Source organism: Phalacrocorax aristotelis, chromosome 4 (assembly GCF_949628215.1).
Source record: "Phalacrocorax aristotelis chromosome 4, bGulAri2.1, whole genome shotgun sequence".
NCBI classification, from domain to species: domain Eukaryota; kingdom Metazoa; phylum Chordata; class Aves; order Suliformes; family Phalacrocoracidae; genus Phalacrocorax; species Phalacrocorax aristotelis.
Window position 1 is genome coordinate 47,303,899 of NC_134279.1, and position 25,421 is coordinate 47,329,319.

Consider the following 25,421-nt stretch of genomic DNA (forward strand, 5'->3'; position numbering starts at 1 on the left):
CAGTGTAAGATGCAACAACAGGGAAATTTCTGTGCTTTTCAGCTCAAAGAGAGGAAAGACAGACATCTCTCTCTCCCCTCCTTGTCCTCCCAACATATTTAAGCTTTGCAAATTTCAAGAAAAAGATCAAATTCAAAGAAATTTCCCCAAACTCTACACCTGAAAACCAAAACGATGGCACATCTCAAACAAAGTAATTATCCTATTAAAATACAAGGGCCACAGTATTTTTCTTCTTGGGCTTCTCTGACCAAGGACTACAGCCTGAGATACCCTTCCAGCAATGTACAGCCATACAGAAAAATTACACCATGGGTAACTGCAAGCAGCAAGACATCTCCTAGCAACTCTAGCACTCTCTGAAGACAAACAAATATTACAAGTATTTTGTTAATTATTATTTTTATAACCAAAAACATAAACCAGCATATTTTAGAGGCTTGCAGTTAGCTTGTCATAAAGAGGTTATGCTATTTGAGGAAGACAGTGCCACATGATAAAATTGTACTTGAGAAACCTACAGGGTGCTATTTACCGAAGATAAATTGCTGGGTTTTAATAGCTCATATATGGCACATTACAAGTTAGCAATTTTGGTTTGTTCTTGGAATGAATGACAATCATCTTTAAGGCCATTGTCTCAACATAAGGAGGGAGAAACATACACTCTTGGTGTAACCTGCATACCTCTCTCACACTTTGACAACATTGTGAATAGTGCCCAGAACTGTCAATTGTCAAAGCAAACACAAAAATCAAGTACGTGATTCTGAGAGTGCCCAAACTGGCTTTAATCATCGTAACTAAAGGGTTGGGGCAGTATCCTACTAAGAAAAGTGTTCAGAGAAGTGTTCAAAGAAGCTCACAGCAGAAAGAAGAAATTAAAGACATGCCCTCACACTTCTCCATGTCAAACTGAACTTTGACAGGTTAACTGAAATACCAAGAAACTGCTTCAGCTGATCTGAGCGATTATTTAAAATATCTCACAAAAGCAGATTCACAAAATCCAAAACACCATCAGACTTTAAATGATCAGTTTAATACATTCCCAGCTTCACAGTGATGCCTTCAGAGAGGCACGCAACACACAACCACACAGAACACAACACAGAACTACTATTCTGAATAAAAGATTCTGGGGAAAGAACTCCAGAAAGACAGTAAGTACTCTGAACTAAGAGACTGTGAGATCTCCTTTTGTTAAATTATTCCCTAGCAACCCCATTTATTCAAAACACAACAAAAACTATTTAGTTTTCTCATAAATACAGAGCTGTATGTAAGTGGAGGATCCTCAGAGTACCAACTTCACAGGGAGAGGAGCTCGTCTGAAAAATGAGCAGAAGGCTTACATCAAAGAGAACGAAAAAAGAAACACTTACTCAATTACTTCTACTTAACATCACATGTTTGGATAGAATTCCCTCAACTCAGCGCACAGGAACACAAGAGTGTGAAATGGGTATAAAACACTTAATTTTGCGTTGAGCAAAAGCCAAGGACTTGGCTAGCGGTCAAGCACACACAGGAAAATTAAGTTTTTTGATTTGGGGCAGATGATCACCTTCCTCATGCTCATCTGCAAGTTCTAGAATTGCACGAATGAAAGCTACTCTAGAAAATATTATAGCTAGCTGTAAAATAAGCAATTAAGGCTTACCCTTGTGATAACTCATAAGAACTTATGAATAAAAATAAACGGAATTGAAAGCCATGAAGATAACACTGCTCAAGAAGAAAGGGGAAAAATATCCTTAAATTCTAGAGTCGTCAGTAGTCTGTAGAAAAGTGTGAGTAAACAGCATTTCAAAGGAAAATAGAGAAAAAATTTCTGCAATTAGAGGACAGCATCTCCCTTTTCAGTTCTTTTTCACTCATCTAGGCTTCAAGCAAGCTGTAACACCATCTGAAAGGGAAGGAAGTTCATTCAGCTACTAAAAAAAAAAGGTCTATCTTAATGAAAAATTTAGTTGAGAATCCTAAAACAGAATACACCACTTCAAATCTTTTCATAGGACAATTATGACAGTCAATTACACAACAATATAGTACAACTAGAGAACTGGTAGGTATCAGACTTTTCTTCTCCCCTTTTTTTAAGTTTTTCCTCTGCTTTCTTATCTCTGATGTCATGTGCATTATGTCCAACTCCATTGTAGTAGGTTTTTTCCTCAGTATCAATTATGTTACTGAAGATTAACTATTAATATTTTGTCACTCAACTCACAGAATTTAACGTAAAAAAGAGATAAGGTATGTATTAAAAATAAAAATTAAACATCGTCAGCAATGCTTTTGTTCCCCAAAAGCCAAACAGGATATGTGTTCTTGATGAATTTCAATACTAGCTTCGAGTTTCATAGTTTTGCTTATGAGACAATTTCTTATTATGTCATATGAATGTGGCATTTCCTTTACTTGAGGATTGTCATCTTTCCCCTCATATAGGTACTGAGCTATGGTAATTACCTATTCCTTACTGGGAGGCAAGGTTTTGAGAGAGACAGAGACAAAAATGAACCTTTCTTACAGAAAAACAATACTCTATGCATTGAAAATTAACTATATTCAAATTTTTGCTGATAACCCACCAAACCTGTAAATACAAACACTTCATAGAAATACTGAGCCCCAGTTGAGCAGCACAAGAATATTTTCCTTCACTGAATGTATTTCACTTTTACAGCACCACTTCTTTGACTTTAATTAATTGCATATTGGTCACACCAGTCCCCATTTCACAGAATTGATGGGGTTGGCACTTGCTCCTGTTGAATTTCATGGGGCTCCCCTCAGCTCAGCTCTCCAGCCTGTCCAGGTCTTGCTGGATGGCAGCACAGCCTTCTGGTATATCAGCCACTCCTCCCAGCTTGGTATCCTCAGCGAACTTGCTGAGGTTACACTCTATCCCATCATCCAGGTCATTGACGAACATATTGAACGGGACTGGAACCAGCACAGACCACTGGGGAACACCGCTAGTTACGGGCCTCCAACCAGATTCTGCCCCATTGATCACGACCCTATTCAGACTGCTGTTCAGCCAGTTCTCAGTCCACCTCACTGACCACTCAACCAACCCACTTCCTTAGCTTGTCTGTGAGGATGTTACGGGAGACAGCGTTGAATGCCTTACTGAAGTCAAGATAGACAACATTCACTGCTCTCCCTTCATCGACCCAGCCAGTCACGCCATCACAGGAGGCTGTCAGGTTGGTCAAGCATGATCTTCCCTTGGTGAATCCATGTTGACTGTTTCTGATGACCTTCTTGTCCTCTACATGCCTGGAGATGACCTCCAGGATGAACTGCTCCATCACCTTTCTGGGGATGGAGGTGAGGCTGACTGGCCTATAGTTTCCTTCTTGCCCTTTTTGAAGACTGGAGTGACACCAGCTACCCTGCAGTCCTCAGGCACCTCTCCTGGCCTCCATGACCTTTCAAAGATGACGGAGAGTGGCTTAGCGACACCATCTGCCAGCTCCCTCAGCACTCGTGGGTGCATCCCATCGGGCTATTATTTCAGGAAATAATGAATACATGACACCCCACCTGCTCTTTCTCCTATCCCAATGATTACAAAAAATAAATAAAACAGGCCATACCCTCGCGACAGGGCCTTCAAGAAACACCTTCCCGCAGTGCCTCCCCCTCCACGGCCACAGCCGGCGCTGCCCGGGCCCCACCCCACCCCGCCCGGCGGGGGAGCCCCATAGCACCTCGGAGCCCGACCTCCACGTGTGGGAGCCTTCCCACAGCAGGAGTAAGAGCCCAGCTGCCTCCCCCATCCCACCCTGCCCCACTCAGAGCCCCCCAGCCGGGACGGGACCCGCTGCGCGGCCTCCGCGAAAGCAGCCGGGGGTTGACCACGGCGGGCGCCGCCGCTCTCCCCACACGCACACACACACGCCGGGGCCGACCGCGTGGCGCAGGCCTCGGCCGGCAGCACCCCAGGCCCGCCGCCGTGTCTGCCGGCCCCCCGCTACCGGGGGTGGGATGAAACCCCCGGCCGAGGAGGGAGAAAGTTTAGTCAGTCACGGGTGCGAGGTGGAGGAGGGAACCGCTGGCTGACAGGCGGGAAGGGTTTGGAAATGGCGGGACCCACCCCAGGACCCGCAGCCCCTCCAAGCCACCGCCTCCTCAGCGCAGCCCTCGGCGGCGGGGAGGCAAGCCCACGCGCGGGCCGGGGCCGGCCCCAGGCAGCGTACCCGTTAACGTGGCGGCTGGGCTGGTGGCTGCTCATCCCGCCGCGGCCACGGCCTCTTTCGCCGCTTGGCGCCAAAGGGGAAAGGGGCGGGCGGCGGGGAGGAGCGGGGCGGGAGGGCGGGGGCGGTGTGTGTGGGTCGCCGCCGTGTCGCGCCGCGGGCCTGGGCTGAGGGAGGGCGACGGGCTCGTGATCTAGCGCATCAGGACGGCTCTTCCTGACCGCAGGAGACCGCTTCCACCCGTACGCTTCTGCGAGCCTCGGCAGGACTTTAAATGAGTCACTCTAATACGCGTTCTTGTAGTTTTAGGTTTTCTGACAGGTGCTTCTTGTAACGTTATGCTTCGACATAAGTATGCAGGTTTTCACCCAGTTCATGCTCTTGAAGTACATGCTATTTATTAAAGCTTAACGTACTAAAATGTCTAAAAATCGGGTTTTTGTTCTCTGGATATGAAATTTATGTGGAAAGTGAGTTATGGTTCATTAATACCTCCAGCTGCTGCCAGGTTTTAGAAGTCTCCCAGGATACTCAGGTAGCTGAACATATATACATAGCCCATTACAGTGCAAAATAAATGATATAATAATAAATACTAAATGTTGGTATGATGTGTTTGTCTTCCTTCTGTGAGGAGCTGCCTACCCTGGCTGGCTGGTTGCTACAGGGGCCTGCCTTCATGGAAGCACTCAAATGGGAGCAAGGTGCAGATGTTCGCTCCATGGGGTTGTGAGACATCAGGTGAAGGCTGCCCAAACCCAGCCGTACGTGTCCGATTCAGTTCCCACCGGCCACAGTGATGACAGCTGCAATAAACTCAGTGATGGACAAAAGGAAAACACTCGCCTTTGAGAGCATCCCCAAGGGGGATTTGTGTGTGCCAGCTGTGCAGCTTGCACTGCACGTGTGCTGCACCATTGATCTGAACGTGGCCAACAGACATGGCTGTGATAATGATTTCCTGCAGCCTGGTCAAAAATCTTCATCTAGGAGGATGCTTCAGGTTGGGAAAAAGGACATTTTTGGTAAACGGAGCACATAGTAGTCCTATCCCAGAAGCTGTCTTTATAGTTCCCCCAACTGACCATATGCATAGCAAAGTGCACAAGTACACCAGGTAAGTTAGTACACTAACATGTGCAAGAAGACAACTAAGTCAAGGAACCTGCCATGGTCATAGTTATTCTTGAAGCTATGCCAAAAGAGAGAGAGACTGCAGTGATCAAAACAGAGGAACGCACCGCTAATATGTTTTCATATTTAGATTGCTGTATCAGCTAGCTATCTTTTTTTTTAAACAACTGACAAACCATCAAGTATGAAAATATTACTTAATTTCACAGATATTCCTATTCAGTTGTAACCAGAAAACGTGGCAAAAGCTGTCTGTTATATTTCAACTGACAAGTTTTCCAGCCGTCGGAGTGGGAAAACATATAGCTATTTCAGTTTGCAAGACTTCTATTATCTCAATTTCATACGGACAACAAATGTTCCTGTACGGTTTGTTAATGAATAAAAAGGAACAATTTAAATGCAAGAAAAAGAAGAGAAATCTAATGAAAGTGGCATCACTCAGGAAAGCATAAGCTTGAAGGTGAAATGAAAGGCCTGATTATGGCTGATCACGAAGAGAGTTAAAGAGCACTCATTTAATTAATCTGGAGAAAAAAATGAGCATAATTCTGTTCAAAAAGTTTTCTACTATCTGTATATGTGTTTCTGCACTCTTGAAATATGAATTAAAATTAATAGTGCTACAATTACCCATGCCAAATTTGTTCTTTTTCATATTTAAGATTCTGAGGACAAACCATAACAACTACTAACCTTTAAAAAGCAGTGCTTATATGCTGATCATACACAGAGAATGATGTATTTTCTATTCTGTGAATGCTGATTAGGAGTTCTTATGAACTATTTCCTTCCTCTGAATTTACCACATTTTCTGGCTAATATCTATAAATCAGCCAGAACCAAATTCAAAATAATCCCCATTTCTCAAAAAGAAACCAAACTAAGATTCTTGCTCCCTTCTCTTTCTCTCCCATCATAGAAGAAAAAAATATACACTGCAAAATAACTGCTTATATTATTAAACAATGAGGGTTTTAATTTTGGAGTGCAGTTTTTAACTTTCAATAAAATTATCTAAGAATTATATTCTTTTTGAAATGCAAACCTTAAATGTTTTTGTCATGCTTAGCAAATAAGCTTCTGTAATAATCTGAAGCTACTCTTGTATCTCCATCTGTTAAGTCCACAAATGCATAATTTTTTAAATTTTTCAAAGGTTATCGACTTTTCTATCTTGCTCTTCCTCAAAAAACAGACCAACAACGTTCAGTGTTTCTAATAATACAGCAGTGATATTTGGTGAAATTTTAGTTAGTAGACTCCTATAGTGTTGCTAAATGACACATTTTCTAGAAACCTAGCTACATTTTTATTTTCTCCTGTTTTTTATTAGAATTATACTGAAAACTACTCTTGACTGCTCTTCTGACAATGTGCTATGGAGGTGGTACCTGACATGACAGCTTCTTCCCTCATGCATGCGTCGGAAGTAGGTTATGCGACTACAGATATCTAGAGAAAGTTACGCCTGGATTAGGCGAGATTTAGGCCAGGATCTTGTGGTCTAAACGTAAGGTCATACTGAGGACAGGTAGCTTGTTGCTACAGGTGTGGGGCAAAGTCCCACTGCATGGTAGGTTCTGTAAGACTTCTCTGGCAGCTGCCTGCATTGCAAAAGCAGCAGCTCCTTTGGAACTGCTCTCTGAAGCGCCATTAACTCTGTCTTACGCTGCGATCTAGAAGCTCATTTGTGCCCTTCATCTGTCTCAGGACCATTCAGATCTCTGTGACAGAACAGAAGTGCTCTGACTCAAAGCCCCTGTTAAGACAGGCATGCTCTCAAATAGGCTGAATTTCTTTTAATTTTCTGTCTGACACTCTAGCCCTACCCTTACACATTCCTCTTTTATTCCATAGAAGGAGGATGCATGTGAAGAAGCATGGAGTATCTCAGGTACCCTTTTATGGGTTTTTTTGTTTGTTTGTCTCTCATTTCCTAGGTGAAAGGCCAAGTGTGGATTATCATGACATTGATGTATAGATGTCAATACACAATCTGAGCTGATTACAAATATTTTAGATGCTCTTATTAATGAGAAGTGATACTATTTGAAAGACATGCTAAATATATAACCATCTGTCAAGATGCTTATATTTTTAGCTTACTGCTTATGAAATTTTCACATCTTCTACCTTTTGTCAATTTTGATAAAAGCAATATAAGTTGAGTTTGGGGAAACCCCAGGTTTCAAACACCTTCCCCAATTTCTTGCTGCTTGCCAACAGACTCTTTTAACTTTGTTGGCAAGCAAGATCTCTTTCCAAATGTAGCACATGTATAAGCTGTCACTCAGAGAGTAATGTTTGCTATTTGCCAGGATATGGAGTATGCAGTTTGGTAGACCACCCTGAAGTCACCCTCAAAACTTAAGGGAAAAGTAAAAAGAAGTCGCTGATGAGCTGTTGTCTTTTTCTCTAATAGAATGAATTTTTCAGGAACTAATTACTAGATTTGGAGAGAAAGACAAATAAATAAGACAATATGCCTTTATACCTTAACATCTGGTTCTCTGTCTTTCAGAGAAGTATTGCTCACTGACAGGATAATTTTCATAGTTAGAGAAGGGGATTCATTTTTAGGCAAGTCTCATCTTGCAAATATTTTTCCAAATAGGAGTTTCCACTTCCCTTAAACTTTTCCTCCTATACTTGCTTACACAACAAGAACATATTAAATACAAATGCAGCTGCTGGTATATGCTGCAGTTCACAATTCCTATGGTTATTTTAATGAGGAATATGCATTTATGGCTTCCTCACCAATCAAACAATGTTTGTTGCAATGTCAGGCTTAGTTCTGTGAGCAAAGTCCTATTGATGGGATGCCCTCACTGGAAGACCTAAACAGGGTTAAGTGCAGCAACTTGTTAGTAAACCAGCCCATTAAGAGACTGCAGTAAACTGTTAGATTTTTATATCGTAGCATTTTGTATAGGGAGCATAAGCATTTCAGAATTGCTACAGTAGTTTTAACTTCAGCACATAACTCTTTATAATTTTGGAACTACTTATTACTAAAGATGGGAAGGAATGCAACTTATTACCAGCCTTTAATGAAAACCAGATAGGATGGTATCATGGTAATTTTGGTGCAGATGGAAGCCTATTGCAAATACAATATTTTCAAACTCAGGTGCCAAAATTCAGGACATCAAAATCTGGGTTTAGATGCCTGCATTTTTACAGATTTGTAAACACTGAATGCCAGAAACTCTTGTGCATGATGAGCATCTCTGATAGAATCCAGCCAATACTAAGGTATTTCTATGATTTTCATGTCCTAATGGAAATCTTTTCTCTATTCTTAGATTTCGATGGCTTGTATATTACCTTACCTTTCTATAGCATCTCTTCCTTGAAAACTAGAATCAAATGCTGGATTTAAGTTTTCTTACTTCCTGTCCAAGTCTGATGCTATTTTGAGTATCACATTCTCAGTCTTCCAGACTCAAAATTTCTACAGTTTACCAACTCCCTAAATCCAGCTTCTCAACTTGGTGAATAGCAGTTAAGAGTTTTCTCTGAGAGCTGTCTTTTATTTGCACTTTATTCTGACTGGGGTCACAAATGAGTATATAAATAATACTCTTTAAACAGTCTTCTGTTCTATTTTTAACATTACAACTATTTTTCATCTCACCTAAAATTTTTATGAACGTATGGTGATCTTCCTAATTTTGACTGCTTTCTCATTTTATTCATACCGACAGTTCTAGTTATAGGCAAATATTATCGTCCCAGTGCTCTGATCACCTCGTCATATCTTTGATATCAGTATATTCTCCAGCTATATTAGTTCTTTCTGTATGTTATTTTGCTGATGCTTTCTCTGTTTTTTTTTAATGTTTGTATCTACGTCTTTGACCACTCCTCTACTTTTGAAACTCCTTGTTCCATTGATACGTGCCCTTGCTTCCAAGTTCCCTGTTTTATGCAAGCTAGTACAATTGACAGGATGAAGACAAGTGCTAGAAAAACAGAATATATTGCATGTGATCTTTTCTCCTAGCTCCATCAAGAACTGGAAATCCTAGATAATCTTGCTAAGTTGTCCTTTGGAACTAAGATATAAAGTCTCAGACTTCAAGTCTCTGGCAACCCTAGTGTTTTCTTCCAAAATACGAATTACCTTCTTTGCCCACCCATACTAGTCATGATCACAGCTATTCCCTAATTAGAAGTGATAAATTAATTTTCTGCTTTCAGTATAAAAATTCACTTTCTTGGCATGCTGCTTCTGTACTCAGCACCTGCCTACATACTTCACAGCTTTCTCTTTCTTCTGTTACCTTCCCCTTGTTTTTCAAGGCTATTTTTAATATATTAGAAGATTATTTTCTATTTCTGTCCCTTCCGATTTGGCATAATTTTCCTATCATGAAGGCAGTATCAAAAGCAGTAGCTATCAAAAGCAGTAGCTTTTCATGTTACTTCCATAACCTTCCCTAAGTCCCAAAATCTGTTGCAGTGTATCAACCTGCAAAAACTCCAGCTGGACAATAACATTACCTGTAATCACTCCCTCAGACACATTCTGAAGAAAAAAACCTCTTCCATCACATACAAATAATCTTGTATACATGTATCCCTTCATATCTGGGCAACTAGTTTGCTCTTTGTAGTTTGTTGCTTTTTTTTTTTTTTCCTTCTCCTGTACAAATTCCTTTTATGCTTGCCTCCTTTAACCTCAGTGGAGTTTCTCTCCAAGTTTCTTCTTGTTCGTTTCAAATTTTTCTTTGTTTATGATAAGCTTTAGATTTCTTCTACAGAGAATTTTCCTGGTTTTATGTCTAATTTCCTGTCATTTATCTTAGCTGTATCTTTAGATTTCATTATTATGGTGTGATAATACTTAAATCTTCATTTAAGAGCTGCTATACAGAATAATTTTCTTACATCTTTATATGGGATTTAGCATGGAAGGTTTTAAGTAAACATGCTATATCCATTCTCTGATGAAAGATGAATTACCCTTTTAGCTAACCTATGTATTGGGGTAAAAAAAACCCAGACAAATATTTCAGGATTCTTAGATATAATGCTTTAGCGAGCAAAATTAAACTAAGAGAAACAAAACCTGCTGCAATCACCCTGGTTTTGTCCTATATCTCACCTCAGCACGATGAGAACCCTTTGACCTGCTTGCCTTTCAAGTTTGCCAATATTCCCATTTCCCCAAATACCCATTAGCACCAAAGGCATTTTCCTTCCTCAGTAAAAACTGCGCCGTTCCTAGGACGGTGCAAGAGAACCGTAAAACAGGAGGCATGAAGCCTTCATTTTCTAACATCCTGAGTGTTAGTGTGGCAGCAGGGCAGAAGGAGCTTAGGTGCCACTATCATATTGTATGTGACTTCTTTTCATCTCTTCTGACTCAGCTCTGGCTATTTCCTAAACTCATTGAACTAATTACAGAAGAGCAGCTAACAGCCACCCTGCTTTAACTTATCAATAATGAAAAGTGAGCTGGGGCTGTCAGGAAATACATTTGACATCCCAGCTTCGAAGAACAGGAAATATGTACTCCCTCTATAGATATGAGGGGAAATATAATCATTAGTAAACCTAATTTATTTCATAAGCAGAGTTGGCAGTGTGATTCCTTTTCAAGATTTCCTGGCACTTTCCCATTATGAGATTCTGATTTTAGTTGTCTACATTAGACAAATGTGATTTGTTCTGGCTAAAATAACCCAAGCTGAGCGTTTGCTTCTACTAAGACTATTTTTTGTCCTTCAGGTTGTATCCATATTTTTTTATGCTATTGTAACTTTAAAACCATTATACATAGAAGCATGTTCACATTAAGAAGGCATCGGCTCAGACGGCAAAGACAGTGTATGGTAAATGAGGAATTCTAGCATGGAGCCACAGCAGCTTTGTAGAATAGAAATAGACGATTATGTAAAGAAGGCAAAGAGTGGGCATATGATCTTTGAAGCAGGAATCATTAAGGCATTCAAAGGTGGATGGGGAAGACAGACATTAGTTAGATATTTCTAATTTTTATTTCTCAGAATACAACGGAATATTATTAGGGTTCAAAGTACTGAAGAAAAAGTATCTTCTGAGGCCAGCCTTCACAGCACCTAGGGAGATAAAGAAATTAAATAACAGATGTACTTCATTTTTTTCAGACCTGAGGAAGCAAAAGGGAACTGAAATGTGATAATTCTTCATTTACAGGAAACTATACTTCTACAAAAATTCAGTGGGTTCTATAGAGGCCATAACAAGGAGAACTCCAAATCTCTCCACTGGAATATATGTCCTCTGGGGTGAGCATTTTTCCACAGAAGACAAATGTCTTACACAAGCAAAATAAGAAACAGGCCAAAAATTGTAAGAATTTTATGGGCTTTGCGAAAACTGGCTACTCTTGTCAGTACAACTTTTAGGATAAAAATGTTTCCATGCAAAGAGTCTGTTAAATTGACTTTAATGGTTTTTTAAAGGATTAGAGAACTGAGGATTTTTGTTGAGAGACACTGTATGGGTCAATTTTTTTGTGCATTTTGTGTTAGAAAATCCTCCATGGTTTTGAACAGCGCTTCAGCTGATCTGCAGTACGAGAACCTGAAATTAGCTAGCACAATGGAATCAATATTGAGCAATATTTTGTGTCTGAAAGAAACTCAGTCTGGCAGAGAAGAGTAAGAGCAGTGTAAGGAAACCAAGACTCTGGCTAAAAAGCTGGATACAGACATTCCCTGTAAAGCAGTACAAATTAGTTGATGTCACCAGAGCAAGAAAACCATAGTGACAGAATAAAATGTTATCCAGGTTCCAGAATACTTTATTATCACCACCTTAGGTCACTAACCTTCACAAGCTATATCCATCAAGTTTGATAGCAGTATATATACCCACAGCTGAAGCCAGAAGGTGCAGTGCTTTAATGTACTAACGATTTACATTAAGACACCTGGGTTCAAAGTCAGTTTATGACAAGAACAAAATGGGTTTGTTGGTCTCAGCCTGCTCTCTAGTGGACAACTGCACATAAACGCAGTCTTGAGAAGAATCCCAAGAATTAGATTTGTTGGCCAAGACGTATGGTGAAATTCATATTCTCTGAACAACATTATTAAAAATAAAACTAAACTGGATATCTGTGCTTTCTGTGCTGTTCTGAAACACTGAAAGACAAGACATTTCCATCAGCATCTCTTAAATACTGTATTCAGTGTTCTTGTTACCAGGATTTGAAAGAATACAACAGAAGGGGAACCAGTCCAATGGAAGGCAGCAAAAGCAACTAGTTGCTTCCACTGTAGGGGAAAATGAAGGTAAGATGACATACTGCCATAACAGGCATATATAATGTTTATGACTAGGTAAAATATTTGTCTTTATTTACCCTTTTTCATAATACAGGACACTGAGAAACAAAAAAAATGGCACACAAATAAGGATAAAAGGAAATATTTTCTTGATATGTAATTAACCCGTAAACTCATGACTGAAAGGCATCTTAGAGACAAGAGCTAAATAGGACTTGAAAAAAGATTACACTTTTATATGAATTATAAGAATAGCACAAGTTATGTCAGTATTAAAATGTATGAGTGATATAAATTCTCATGATTCAGAATATAAAACAAACATAAATTGCCCAGAGCATGGGAAGAAACTACACCCACAGATGTTTTATTTCATTACTGTACCCCATACAATGGTTACATTCACTTCAGCACGCAGGCAGTAGAACGCTGGAGTCTTAGATTTGTGTAGTCTGTGGTATTTCCTATGCTTCCAAGATAAATTCCTTAGTGACTCATTTGCAGAAATCAGCTGCAAAAAATTGTCTGGAACTCTGACCCCATTTCAGGTTATTCCCCATTACATTGCTTAACCTTTTCTTAGTCAGGAGAATAATACTCGATACCCAAGCATTTACAATTACAATCATGTCCCAACTACGGAGGCAAACTAAAAATTTTATTGAGTTAAAGTCTCTTTTCAAAACTTTTTTTAAAATATTAAAAAAAAAATGTTATTTATCACTAACTTAAAATTGACCATTACATATTATATACATATTATATATTAACATATATCTACGCTATGTTAACACCCACAGTTTTTTACAATCTTGTGCTTTGTCCTAGTCTAAGTTGACCATTCCATTGATTTTCATCATGCCATCTACCTCACTTATTTGCAGGAATGTTTGAACACTTCTATGTTTTACAAGCCTACATTTCAAGTTCAAGATACATTTAAAATTTGATTGTTATCCAAACAAAGTTCACCTTACAGACTGTCTATTCTTTACCGTGTTTAGAATGCTACATTTCTAGATTTTACATAATTAAAAAAAAAAGCAGTCTCTTTTTCAGATTGTTAATGTCAGCACAGCCTCTCTGACATTATTCTGATTCCAAATTTAGAGAATCATCATTTTTTATAAGAAAATAGTTTTACCCTCAATTTTGCAAATGCAACTCCAAATATAATTTAAAGTGCAATTTATCAAATATTAATTTCCACTGCGCTCTCAGTTACTATTAGTTTATCCAAGTTCTTCTTTCTATGGTGCTTTCATTGTTACAACTTCTGATTATTTTATTTCCAGTCTTCTGATAGTTGATAGTTTACTTAAAGGTTGGGCCAGTAAATGCTAGTATGAAGATGAGTTACCATTTACAGAAAAGCATGTTTTCTGGACTTTGTAGATAAAAAATGAATTTTAACTACTTTTAAAAAGTGAACGAAGTGAATCTGAAAGCCTTTAAAATCACAAGGCAACTAAAGTAAAATCTTAATTTATTGGGGAAGGGAGCTCACTCATAATTTCTGCTTATGTGAAGATGACAATATGCTTCCATGAGTAAATTCTTACTCCAAAATTATGTATTTATGGAATGGCTTGACAAGCATAATTTCCTTGAAGATAAAAAATAATTAGAAATGTTAAATAGGACCTAAATTTGTCAAGCATATGCAGAGGAATGAAACAGCTAAGACTCATATAACTTCAAAAGAATTTGAATTATGCATTTAAATTCAGACTTGTGGCATGAACTAAGATAATTACCAGGAAAATTGCAGCTTTTGCAGTCAATAACAGACATTGGATTCAGTTTGTCAGTTTTTCTGAGCTGACAAATGAAAAGCGATGGTTGCTGAAATGAGCTGCAGATTATATGAGAACTACTATGGTCTGTAAGAGCTAATGCTTTTATTCTCAAAGCCTGAAGCTGTAAGAAATATTAATAAAGCTATTTATATTTAGCTAGTTGTAGTGCATCAGGTACCCAGTAAAGAAAGGTTTCTTGATGGAGGTAGTCTTCTGTTTCCACTTGGCATCAAACACAGCTTTCTAAAAATGTTTGTCTGCTCTATTCTCCTGATAATTCAACAGCAGTAGGACCAAGAAAACACTGTCAGAAGTACTGACTGCTTGCAAAGAATTTCTGTTGTACTCATGACCACCCACTGGCAAATACTAATGCACAGAACAAAAATAAAAAAGATAGATATAGCTGTAAATGGATAGTGCTGGAAATGGGATATAGCAAGTGTACTGGTAAAGGACAAATCCCACCCATAACAGTGGTGCCTCACTGCTAGAGGACAAATAAATAAAACAGTATTTATGCTATGCAATATCTTAATCTTTATTTGTGATCTTACAAAAGAGCTTAAAATCCTTTACTTTCTGCAGAGCAGAGATCTGTGCATGCTAAAGGGGGAATGTACTGTAACAATGACTATATATTCCAGGGATATAAACCACCGAATGACAGCTCAGGATCAGCCAAAGCTGATCAAAGCCTCAGGAATCTTATCTCCCCAACTTCTGTGGGAGCCCACTGTGACAAGCTTATCTCTTTGATCCCAAATTTAGAATATGCCAGAATGGGTTAATCCTACATGCTTATTTTCACATTTGACAATTATTTTTTTTTTTTATTAAAGTGGTAGACAGGGCCCATGCTTTCCATTTTCTCACTGGTTTCTATCACTTGGGAAGTGCCATGGCATGGAGAGAAGTTCTAACTTTTCGATTTCAGCTTTGAGCTAAAATCTTTTCAGCTTTTCCTCAGCTCTTCTTCAAAAGGTTTCTGAACTGGGTTGCAGAGAAACATGAGTAGTAAAGAACCTTAGCACAGAAGTCTGAAAAAGTACCATACAAAGGAAGCAAGAAGAATCCCAGTCTGTTATTATTTTTACACCTCATTATTCTGAAAAGTCATTGATTTTGAATGCCATAATTGAGCTGTCTTAGCCATGATACAGATTTCCCAGACCAGATGGTCAGTTCCCCTGTACCCAAAGGTACAATACACTTCAGACAAGCAGACCATCACCCTGAGCAATCGACCTTCCTACAAGCCTGACTGGCAGCTGAGTTACCTGAGGCATACAAGGTCCCTCATGTGAGGTTGATGAGAGAAGAGCCCTACACCTTCCTTCTGCACAGTCTTGTAATTGTCACGACAAACTTCTGCAGAAAGGTCTAGGTACTGAGCCATTCCGTTTAGTTCTACTGATCCTATGTGTGTGAGACTCACGAAACCACTGAGTCACTGAACAGATACCATGAAGAGTTGTCCCTGTTGCTTTAGCAGGGAAGCTCAAGGCACATGCTACTATCTATAGTCTTACTGTGCAGAGCATCACTCTGATGACCATTGATATTCCAGGTATGATGCCAGAGAAGTCCAGTCACTCCCCACTGCCATGGACCCAAAATGTCAGTAAGAGTGCCGCAAAAATACAGATAGGGACAACTGTTTTCCAAAACAGAAAGTGGTATGAGGGCAGAGAAGCACAGGGCAGCTGCATGAATTAATTATCCATAGGAGTAGGGGAAGAAGGAAGGGCAGGTAAGAACACAGAAAGTCCTAGAACAGCACATGCACGTATCCCACCACATCTCCCCACATTTTTATTTCTTTGTTCTTGACAGACCCAGCTCTGAGGAAGGGAACCCTGCCAGGAATCTCCTTCAACAACATCTAGAATAGATCATGGTCAAGGAACAGCTAGGGGCTTACACCCAGGTACTTCTCTATAGTTTTGTTTTAATGCAAAAAAGAGTAATGAAGTTAAGAAAGAGGAAGTTTGTTAAAAGGAAGCGAACGGCAGCTCACAGTTTCAACTCTGTACAGGCACAAAGGAACCTATTTAAGAATATTGTAGTAGAAATACATACTTTCTCTGAAGAAAGACTTCAGAAAGGGCAGAAGGAAGCTGGTGTAACTAACCAGCAGGGTAAGTGAGGTTGTTAGAAGCGAAAATACATCTTTGAAAATGCTGAAGTCATGTTCAAATGACACAAGAAGAAAGTGTTACAAACTCTGGCAGGTTAAATGTGAAAACATAATAAGGCAGACCAAAAAGTATCTGAAGAATAGCTAACAAAGGAATCAAAACTAATAATCCTTTCTCTACAAAACACATCAGGAGCAGCAAGTTTGCCAGAATCTGTAAGGCCAGTTGGTTTTCAGGGCATAAAAGAGTACTCAGAGAAGACAAGGTCATTGCGGAGAAGCTAAGTGAACTCTTTGCATTGGTGTTAGCTGTGGAAGGAACTGGGAAGATTCCAAAACCAGAACCCTTCTTGGTGGGGGACCCATCTGAAGATCTGTCTGAAATTGAAATTACTGTAGAAGAGATTATGGAATAAATAGATAAAGTGAAAATCACCAGGACTGTATAGTATTCACTCCAAATTTCTAAAGGAACTCAAGGACGAAAGAGCTGAATTACTCACAGCAGGGTGTAACCTATTGCTTAAAATTGCCTTGCTTCTGGAAGGCAGCAGATGTGACACCAATTCTTTAAAAAGGTTCCAGAGAAAATCTGGGGAATGGTAGGAATGTAAATCTGATGTGTACAGGGCAAATTATTAGAAACCATGATAAGGAACAGAATTAGGTGGACACCTGTATAGATCTGATTTGTTTGGGAAGAGTTAGCATTCCGTTGAGGAAAATACTGCTTTACAATTCTGATAAAAGTTTTTCAAAGGAGCCAAAAGGATATGGATAATATGGGGGTGATGATGCCAATTACAGTCTACTTTGATTTCCAAAAGACTTGAGTTCAGGTTAGAATTAGGGTTTGCTAAACTGGACTGTCTACAGGGATGGTGAGACTGAAGGTAGAAAAAGACCACTGAGGAAGTGCAAGGCAGGACTCAGGGGCATGGGTTTAGAGGGACAACATTTTGGTAGGGCATCCTAAGTGTGTTCAGCCTGGCTTGACATTAGCCTTGGGACAAGACTAAGGAAAAGCAGTTGGAAAGAGTGGGGCTTATGCTCCAAGATGGAGGAAAAGGCCCACAAAATATGTTCAACATATTCATCAATGACCTGGATGATAATGGAATAGTGTGTAACCTCAGCAAGTTCACTGATGATGCCAAGCTGGGAGGAGTGGCTGATACACCAGAAGGCTGTGCTGCCATCCAGCGAGACCTGGACAGGCTGGAGAGCTGGGCCGAGGGGAACCCCATGAAATTCAACAGGAGCAAGTGCAAGGTCCTGCACCTGGGGAAGAACAACCCCACGCACCAGTACAGGCTGGGGGCTGAACTACTTGGAAAGCGGCTCTGCTGAGAAAGACCTGGGAGTGCTGGTGGACAGCAAGCTGACCATGAGCCAACAATGTGCCCTTGTGGCCAAGAAGGCCAACAATATTCTGGGCTGCATTAAAAGGAGTGTGGCAAGCAGGGCGAGAGAGGTTATCCTCCCCCTCTACTCTGCCCTAGTGAGGCCACATTTGGAGTACTGTGTCCAGTTTTGGGCCCCCCCAGTTTAAGAAGGACGTGGAACAGCTTGAGCAAGTCCAGCAGAGAGCTACGAAGATGATCAGGGGACCGGAGCATCTCCCTTATGAGGAAAGGCTGAGAGACCTGGGTTTGTTTATCCTGGAGAAGAGAAGACTATGGGGGGATTTCATCAATACCTATAAATATCTAAAGGGTGGGTATCAGGATGATGGGACTAGGCTCTTTTCATTAGTGCCCAATGTCAGGACAAGGGGCGATGGGCACAAGTTGGAACACACAAAGTTCCACCTCAGTATGAGAAAAAACTTCTTTATTGTGAGGGTGACCTAGCAGTGGAACAGGCTGCCCAGGGAGGTTGTGGAGTCCCCTTCCCTGGAGACATTCAAAACCCGCTTGGACGCGTTCCTGTGCCCCCTGCTCTAGGTGTGCCTGCTCAAGCAGCGGGGTTGGACAAGATGATCTCCAGAGGCACCTTCCAACCCCTACCATTCTGTGATTCTGTGGAAAGCACATACCTCTTGCTGGTAAAATGAGACACTATTTGCTGTATTATCTTTTCAGTCCATTCAGGTGTAGCTTAGTAAATATTAGTAAAAGGCCAGGGACTCTGTAGTGACCTGACAGCGCAAGGTCTCAGGAGCTGTCTGGGCTTGTCTTGACTTGAGCTGATTTTAATTTTTTTTTTCTTCAGTGTATGACAGTCATCTAGGGGTCAAATAGGTATTGCCTAACTGGGTTGAGCTTGGTCTGTGGATACTCTATATGGTAAAAGCCTAACTACCCCAGTGTAACGGTGGTTTTTTACATTGAAAGGGGCTGTGGGAGGCTGTGGGGCAAATTTCAGACTTTAGCAATGATAAAGAATGCATACTGTAGTAAGAAAACCCAAGGAGACCCCAAAACAGAGGGGAAAGAAACTCCTGCTGTGAACATCAAACTCTTTCTAGCAAAGGACACAGGAGGCCAATGACTAATAACACCTACATTTCTGATGTAATCTTTTTAAGGAAGATGGAAGTTGTCAACCTTAGGACACAGTGGGACATGCAGAACGTGAGCCCAGCGCCAGAACAACTGCATAGAAACAAAGAAGTTTATATACAACAATTTTAACTGTATTGTTAATATATTCTTTCTGTATTAATGGGGTAATTTGTGCTATTAGATTATTAAAACACTAATGGGATGAAGACTATATTCTTACCTCCTCTTTTAAGGCATGATCCCTTTAGCCCATAACAGGATTTGGATGTAACACAAATACAGCCTCAGGCTAGGGCTAGTCCTAAGGGCTAGGGTTAAGGTTTGAAAAAAAAGGTTACAGGGGGTGATGAGACTGGTGGTAGAAAAGGGACTCCAAGGAAGTGCAGGGCAGGTGTCCAGGGGATTCCCAGGGAGAATGTTATACAAGGGGCCTTAGGCATACTACCAGGCTTTAGCCTAAGCCCAGTATTAGCCTTTGACAAAGTTCAGAAAAGGTGGTTGAAAAGAGCGTGCTTCTTGATTCAATGTGGAAGAAAATCTCTAGAAGAGCAGAAAAGATCTATCACAGGCAAATTCTAAGACAATATCTGCTGTATTATCCTTTTTGGTGCATTTGAACCTGAGCTATGGCTAGGATATGACTAAGGTTTGTTTCAATGCAATCCTGACAGGGATGGCGGAACTTAGAATTAGAACTGGCACTCCATGGCAGTGGAGGGCAAGCCTTAAGAAGTTCCTTAGGAACAACATTAGGCTACTGGAGATTCACAGTGGTCTGCCTGAGATATGTTCTTCAGCATACTCATAAATTACTTTGAAATGGGAACCAATAATGAGATGACAATGTGTGCTGCTGATAGCATAAGATTAATGGTCAGTGGGACAAAGGTTTGTTGTGGAGAACTGCTGCAGTCCCAGAGACTGCTGAAGTCCCTAAACATATAATACAAACCATGTCTCAACTTTGAAAGGAGCGAAAAAGAATATGCTAGGAAGGATACTCACTGGTCCAAGATCATGTAGAGGGAGATGTGAACTCTTGTCACTTCACTATTTGGCCCCACAGTTACAACTATATCTAGTGTGGTTCAGGAGGCTTTGGGCTTGCATGGTCCAAGAGACCAATTGTCATGATGGACAGTTTGTCCACCCAGGGGCCAGAAAACCTCAAGAAGCAACGGCAGGACATGTCAGTCAGTGTGGTAAAAGCATTAAGTCACATGAATGACTTGGAGAACCAGTCCCCTAATCTAGAGTCTGAGGCTGACTACCAGTTTGTGAAGTTGGCTGTAGTGGTCAAGTTTATGGGACCATGCTTTGCATATGGAACACAACTGTGTTCTTTCTGCATGGAGAGTCACCAACTCAGGCTTTGTTCTTCTGATTTCATGCTGCCAAAAGAGAAGATGCTTACATTTTTGTGTTTCTCTGTTGTCGTTGTTTAAAATCCCTATCAATTAATAAAGCACAAAAAAATGAAATATGAGGTAAGGAAAAAAGAAGTGTTGCTAACAAAAGTCTATATTGCCCTTAATGTGTCCACAAAATTGTCAGTGAAGTCAAAAGGACAGCATATGGCAAAAGTCTCAAATCAGACTTGTTTTCGCCGTGAATCCCTGTGGAATTCATACAGGTTTCAGTGGCAAGGAGTTTTAAAGGAATTCCAGTTCTAAATATATAACAGCCTAATAGGTTGGAACAGTAATTCTTCTTCCATCAAATTTAATGGGTACTTTTTAGATGTAATGTGTTTGTGACATTTTTGCAGACTCGTATTTCCTTTTTTGTCTTCACATTGCTACAGAGTCGCACCCCAGGGTACTTTATGAAATTGTAACCGATGTAAAAACTTGATTGGCAGATTTTTGTGTGTAAAATAGATGTTTCATGACATTTTAAAGTATTTCTTGATGGAATCTACTTTGTTCTCTATTAGGCTGTAGTTCCTTTCTGCTATGTGAAAATGTATTTTTGCATTGGGTACATTGCTTTATGTACTGTCAGTAAAATGTTAAATATTGCTCATGGCATGATGACAGGTATCTAAAAATACAAGAGGAACATTTCTATTTTGGTAAACTGCCCAGACCTTCCATGCAAACAGAATTTTTAATATTTCGGTGTGAAGATTACCAAAATGGAATTCACACATAACAAACTAGCTTAATTTCTTTGAGGAAAGGACAATAAAAGCAGACAAGAGTAAAGAATTATACATTATTCACTTGGATTCCAAGGAAGCTTTTAATCCTGTACCAAATACATTATTAATGAATGGGGTAAAAAGGTAAGGAAGTAATATTCAACTGGATAACAAACTGGCTTGCTTACAAAGTCAACAAATGACCATGAATGCAAAAAGAATGTAAAAGGAAGGTGACAAATGCCACACCACAGAGTTTAGCATTAGATCCTCATCTTCGTCATACTAATAAACTGGAAAGCTGACAGAGCTTCAAGGTGTGCAATTTGATGTTTCAGGAATACAGGTAACAGCTGGCCATGAACAGAAAGGAGCAAAATATAGTTCAAACTAAATGGAAAAAAAGTGGCTATGTATATGCCATAGAAGTGAAAATTTAAAATGTATAAAAGTAAGCATAAGAAAGTTAAAAAAATATCAGAGATTATGCCCTGAATTATGGGCTGCACTGAGCATGTCAAAGACCTGGCAGTGTTCAACATAAAGTTTAAAACATCAGGTTATTAGATAAATTATTATATTAAATTATGTTCAAACCATTTGGTAAGAATGTAAAATACCGCATAAATACAATTAGCCATTCAATATCTGGCAGCAGCTAGAAAGGACAAAAATCATATGCAGAAGATGAAGAATGCTAAATCCAGACTCATAGTACAAAGGGGTGTAAAAAGAATTGAAATTAGTTTGAATCTGTCTCTGGAAGACAAAGATTAACAGTTCTTTCCATTGGTTTACTTGCTTCGCTGTCTTTGTGCAGTGAACTGGTAATTATGCCAGCAGATACACCAGTGACTGACAGAATTGCAGAACGAATTTTCCTCTTTCTCTGAGAATTTTCAAGTTATTCTCAGAAAATCGGAAGTTATACAGGTAGAGGACAGTACTTGTTGGAAGACTGCTGTGATACTTCCGGGAATAAAGAGGGATTTAGCGCACTGTATTTCAAAAATGCATATATTAAGCTCTAAGTAATGTTCTTCATTACTATACTCTCTAACTAATGCAGTATATGCTAAATTCATCACTGCTGTATATATCCTTGCACTTTGAGTGTTACAGTGTGAGCTGCCCCTTCCCCCCGAAGGTGCATACTCAAGAACAGCGAGTGGAAACAGTGCTATTGCTACCAAATCCCCAATTTACATAAGTCACAGGGAGGTTTAGTATCCCACCTGCCTTTTCAGTTTCCAAATGCAGCCTTTAGGAGAACCAGTTAGGCAAGATTAAGACAACAAAAAGTGCAAGCTACATTTCATCTGGCCATATCCATTAGCATCAAGATAGCTTATTCTTTTGACAACAGCAGCTCACAGAAAACATTTGGCTGAAGCTGAAGCAAAGAAATAAGTGATGCTACTTGAAGAGCTCACGGAAGCACTAAGTCTACTCTGACTGAAAATCAAAATGGTAAATGGCAAACTCAGTCCATAATTAGGGACTGTCTGTGGATTCTTACATATTTGCATCTGGGACTAATGCTTGCTCTCAGGCAGTTGTCTTTGTTGAACTGAGCTAGATGATGATCTTGCTTCGTTATTTATATTTCAGTTACCTAGATTATAGCAAAACAGTATGAAAACTGTAGCTGTCCAGAAGCCCTAACCTGTTACTCATCTTCTGAGAATCAGAGTCAGTTCTGGACACATAAAACTCAGTCACCACTCGCCATATTGCTTTTTCATAGATCTGAAGTCTGAAGATCTGAGATCTCAGTATTCTGCGGCCTCAATCCAAGCTACCTGAAAGCTAGAGGATGAAGAATGTGAGGTTATGGCTTGACAGAGTTGCTTCTTTGACAGCCTCTATCAGGATAACATCTGCCTGTATGACAGGCAGAATTCTGGAGGCACTGAGGGTAGGGGAAAGAAGAAAATATTGAATCAGTTCTTGCAGAAAGAAAAGACTATCACACAGGGTCACTACCTTCTATTTCATGTGCAAGACCAGCTAAACCATAAAACAGAACCCCCCTCAACAAAGCAAAACCAAAAGAAGCCTGTATGTTTCCCTAGTATTTTTAGGACAGAGGTTAAATAAGGATAGGCATCACTCCTCGTTATTGGAAGGAATTAAAATAGTAAGATAGTAAATGCAGCATAAGCAAACTAATAGAATAGGATAAAAAATAGCCTAGCCTAGCCTAGCCTAGCCTAGCCTAGCCTAGCCTAGCCTAGCCTAGAATAGAATAGAATAGAATAGAATAGAATAGAATAGAATAGAATAGAATAGAACAGAATAGAATAGAATAGAATAGAAGTAATAGGTCTTTTTTTCACAGTGAGTTCTGACCTTCACCATGTAGAGCAATACAGCTGCCTTCCTAGTGATGTCAGACACCTACGGAGAAAACAGGACTGAAAGCAGTGATTGTGATGGATGCTTTCTGAGAGATTTTTGTGCTGCGAATCAGGGTACTGAGAAGAAAATAAACCTTCTCCTTGCCCCATCTGAATCCTCACAGCAAGGGAATGAACTAATCTCTGACATGCTGATCTGTTCTACGTTGGTCTTCATAGATCCTCTGCTTTATTAAGTCTTTCTAAGTCAGTATGGACAGTGTTTGTGGTTTTCTTTTATGATTCCCTTGAATTAGCCTATTGCTGTTCTTGCTTAATTCTTAACATATCTCAGATATTTTCATCATCTTACTGGGTGACAGTAATACAAAGGCACTGTCAAACTCTCTGATGAATCTATACTTCATATCTAATATTTTCATAAAGAATTTTTCCTCAAAGCCATTCAGATAGCCACCTTTGGTAGATTTCCAGATTCTGTATCCACACATTAAGATGCAAATTATCCCTACTCTCCCTCCTTAAAGCAATCTCCTAATGCTTCTTTTTGTAATATTGTCAGTTTCTAACTTTTGAATGCTCAGTTTTGCAATACTAATCACCATTTTTGGTAGAATATGCAAAATAGAGCAATCTGCTGTTAGCACGACTGGCATCAGTGGTATTATTCCTACTCTTTGTGAGTACAAGGATGAATACAAATAGGCCAAATGCATTTGAGAATAGTTTCTTGGGACCCTGTTCTGGACAATTTTCTATTTAATTGTTTCTTTTACCAAGCTTTCAAGACATCGAGAAATGTTTATAAGTCTTTCTAATAGGTTGGAAGAAATATAATAATGTTTTTAATAGGCACATAGTGAATGAAGCTATGAAAATGAAATGAGGGTAGAAGCAGAAATGGAAGCAATCTTACTACTGTACTATAAAAAAGGACTTACTGCAAGTTCCTTGCTTTATGCTATTATATGGAGAAGAATTAATATATCAAATGTACTTATTGGTAGCTCATTTATTATAACTAAATGGTCTTCAGCTACCATCTATATGGTGGTCTTGAAAATTGTATTTTATAATCTCTAATTTTATGAACAATCGGTTTCATCCCCTCAAATCATAATTGACAAAAATGATGTTTCATCCGTGATGCTTGCAATAAAAATTATATGGCTTCAGGCATCAACTGACAACATTATTTTCTGAGCACAGGGGAATCATTTATCTTGAGAGACAATCAACTGCTAAATCAATTATAAAAATATAGGTGGTTTCAGTTAGCTTTAATTGTTCATTATCATACACTACTCATACACTAAGGCACCAGCTAAGCAAACCTATGATGAAATTCCAATAGTTTGCATGAAAGTGAAACTAAAGTATTTGAGTAAATCTTACCCAGGAACAAATTAATAGAGCATGGGTGGTCACACCCATCATAGCTACACCCAACCTCTACTAACCTCCTCCATTTCTTAATTCCACTGAAATCTGAAGCACTGAAATGTAGTGGTAGGTCCTATTCATAGCATTTACAGTAATGGTTTTCCATAGAGCTGCCTCACTTTATTCTTGCAATCTACCTCCCTCCCCTAAGAAAACAAAACAAAACAAAACAAAAACCCAAATAACAAGCCAGAGATGCAGAGGAAGAAAGAATTTATTAGGATGGGGCATTACCAAGTCCCTGTGAAGTCCATCGGCCATACCTCAGCCTGCAGTACAAGAAATTCTAGTTGCAAGCATTAGTGAAGGAATTTTTCCAAGTATTACTGCAAATCATAATATTCCCTTCAGATTATCACTGACAGAATTTTAAAATATTTACATCATTTACCAGCTCCTGC

General features: G+C 39.6%; 1 protein-coding gene across 3 annotated transcripts in view; it reads right to left on the bottom strand.

Moving 5' to 3' along the window:
- The window catches only part of DCTD (dCMP deaminase), a 60,045-nt gene that overhangs the window by 16,759 nt on the left and 17,865 nt on the right, over window positions 1-25,421 (bottom strand). The window contains exon 1 of one of the 3 annotated variants that reach the window (XM_075091183.1): window positions 4,212-4,295. The exons of the other annotated variants lie outside the window; for them this stretch is intronic. Coding sequence (XP_074947284.1) covers window positions 4,212-4,246 — 35 coding nt within the window. The 5' untranslated portion in view covers window positions 4,247-4,295. Of the gene's footprint in view, window positions 1-4,211; window positions 4,296-25,421 lie in introns of those variants that run through there. 3 annotated transcript variants of the gene reach the window in all.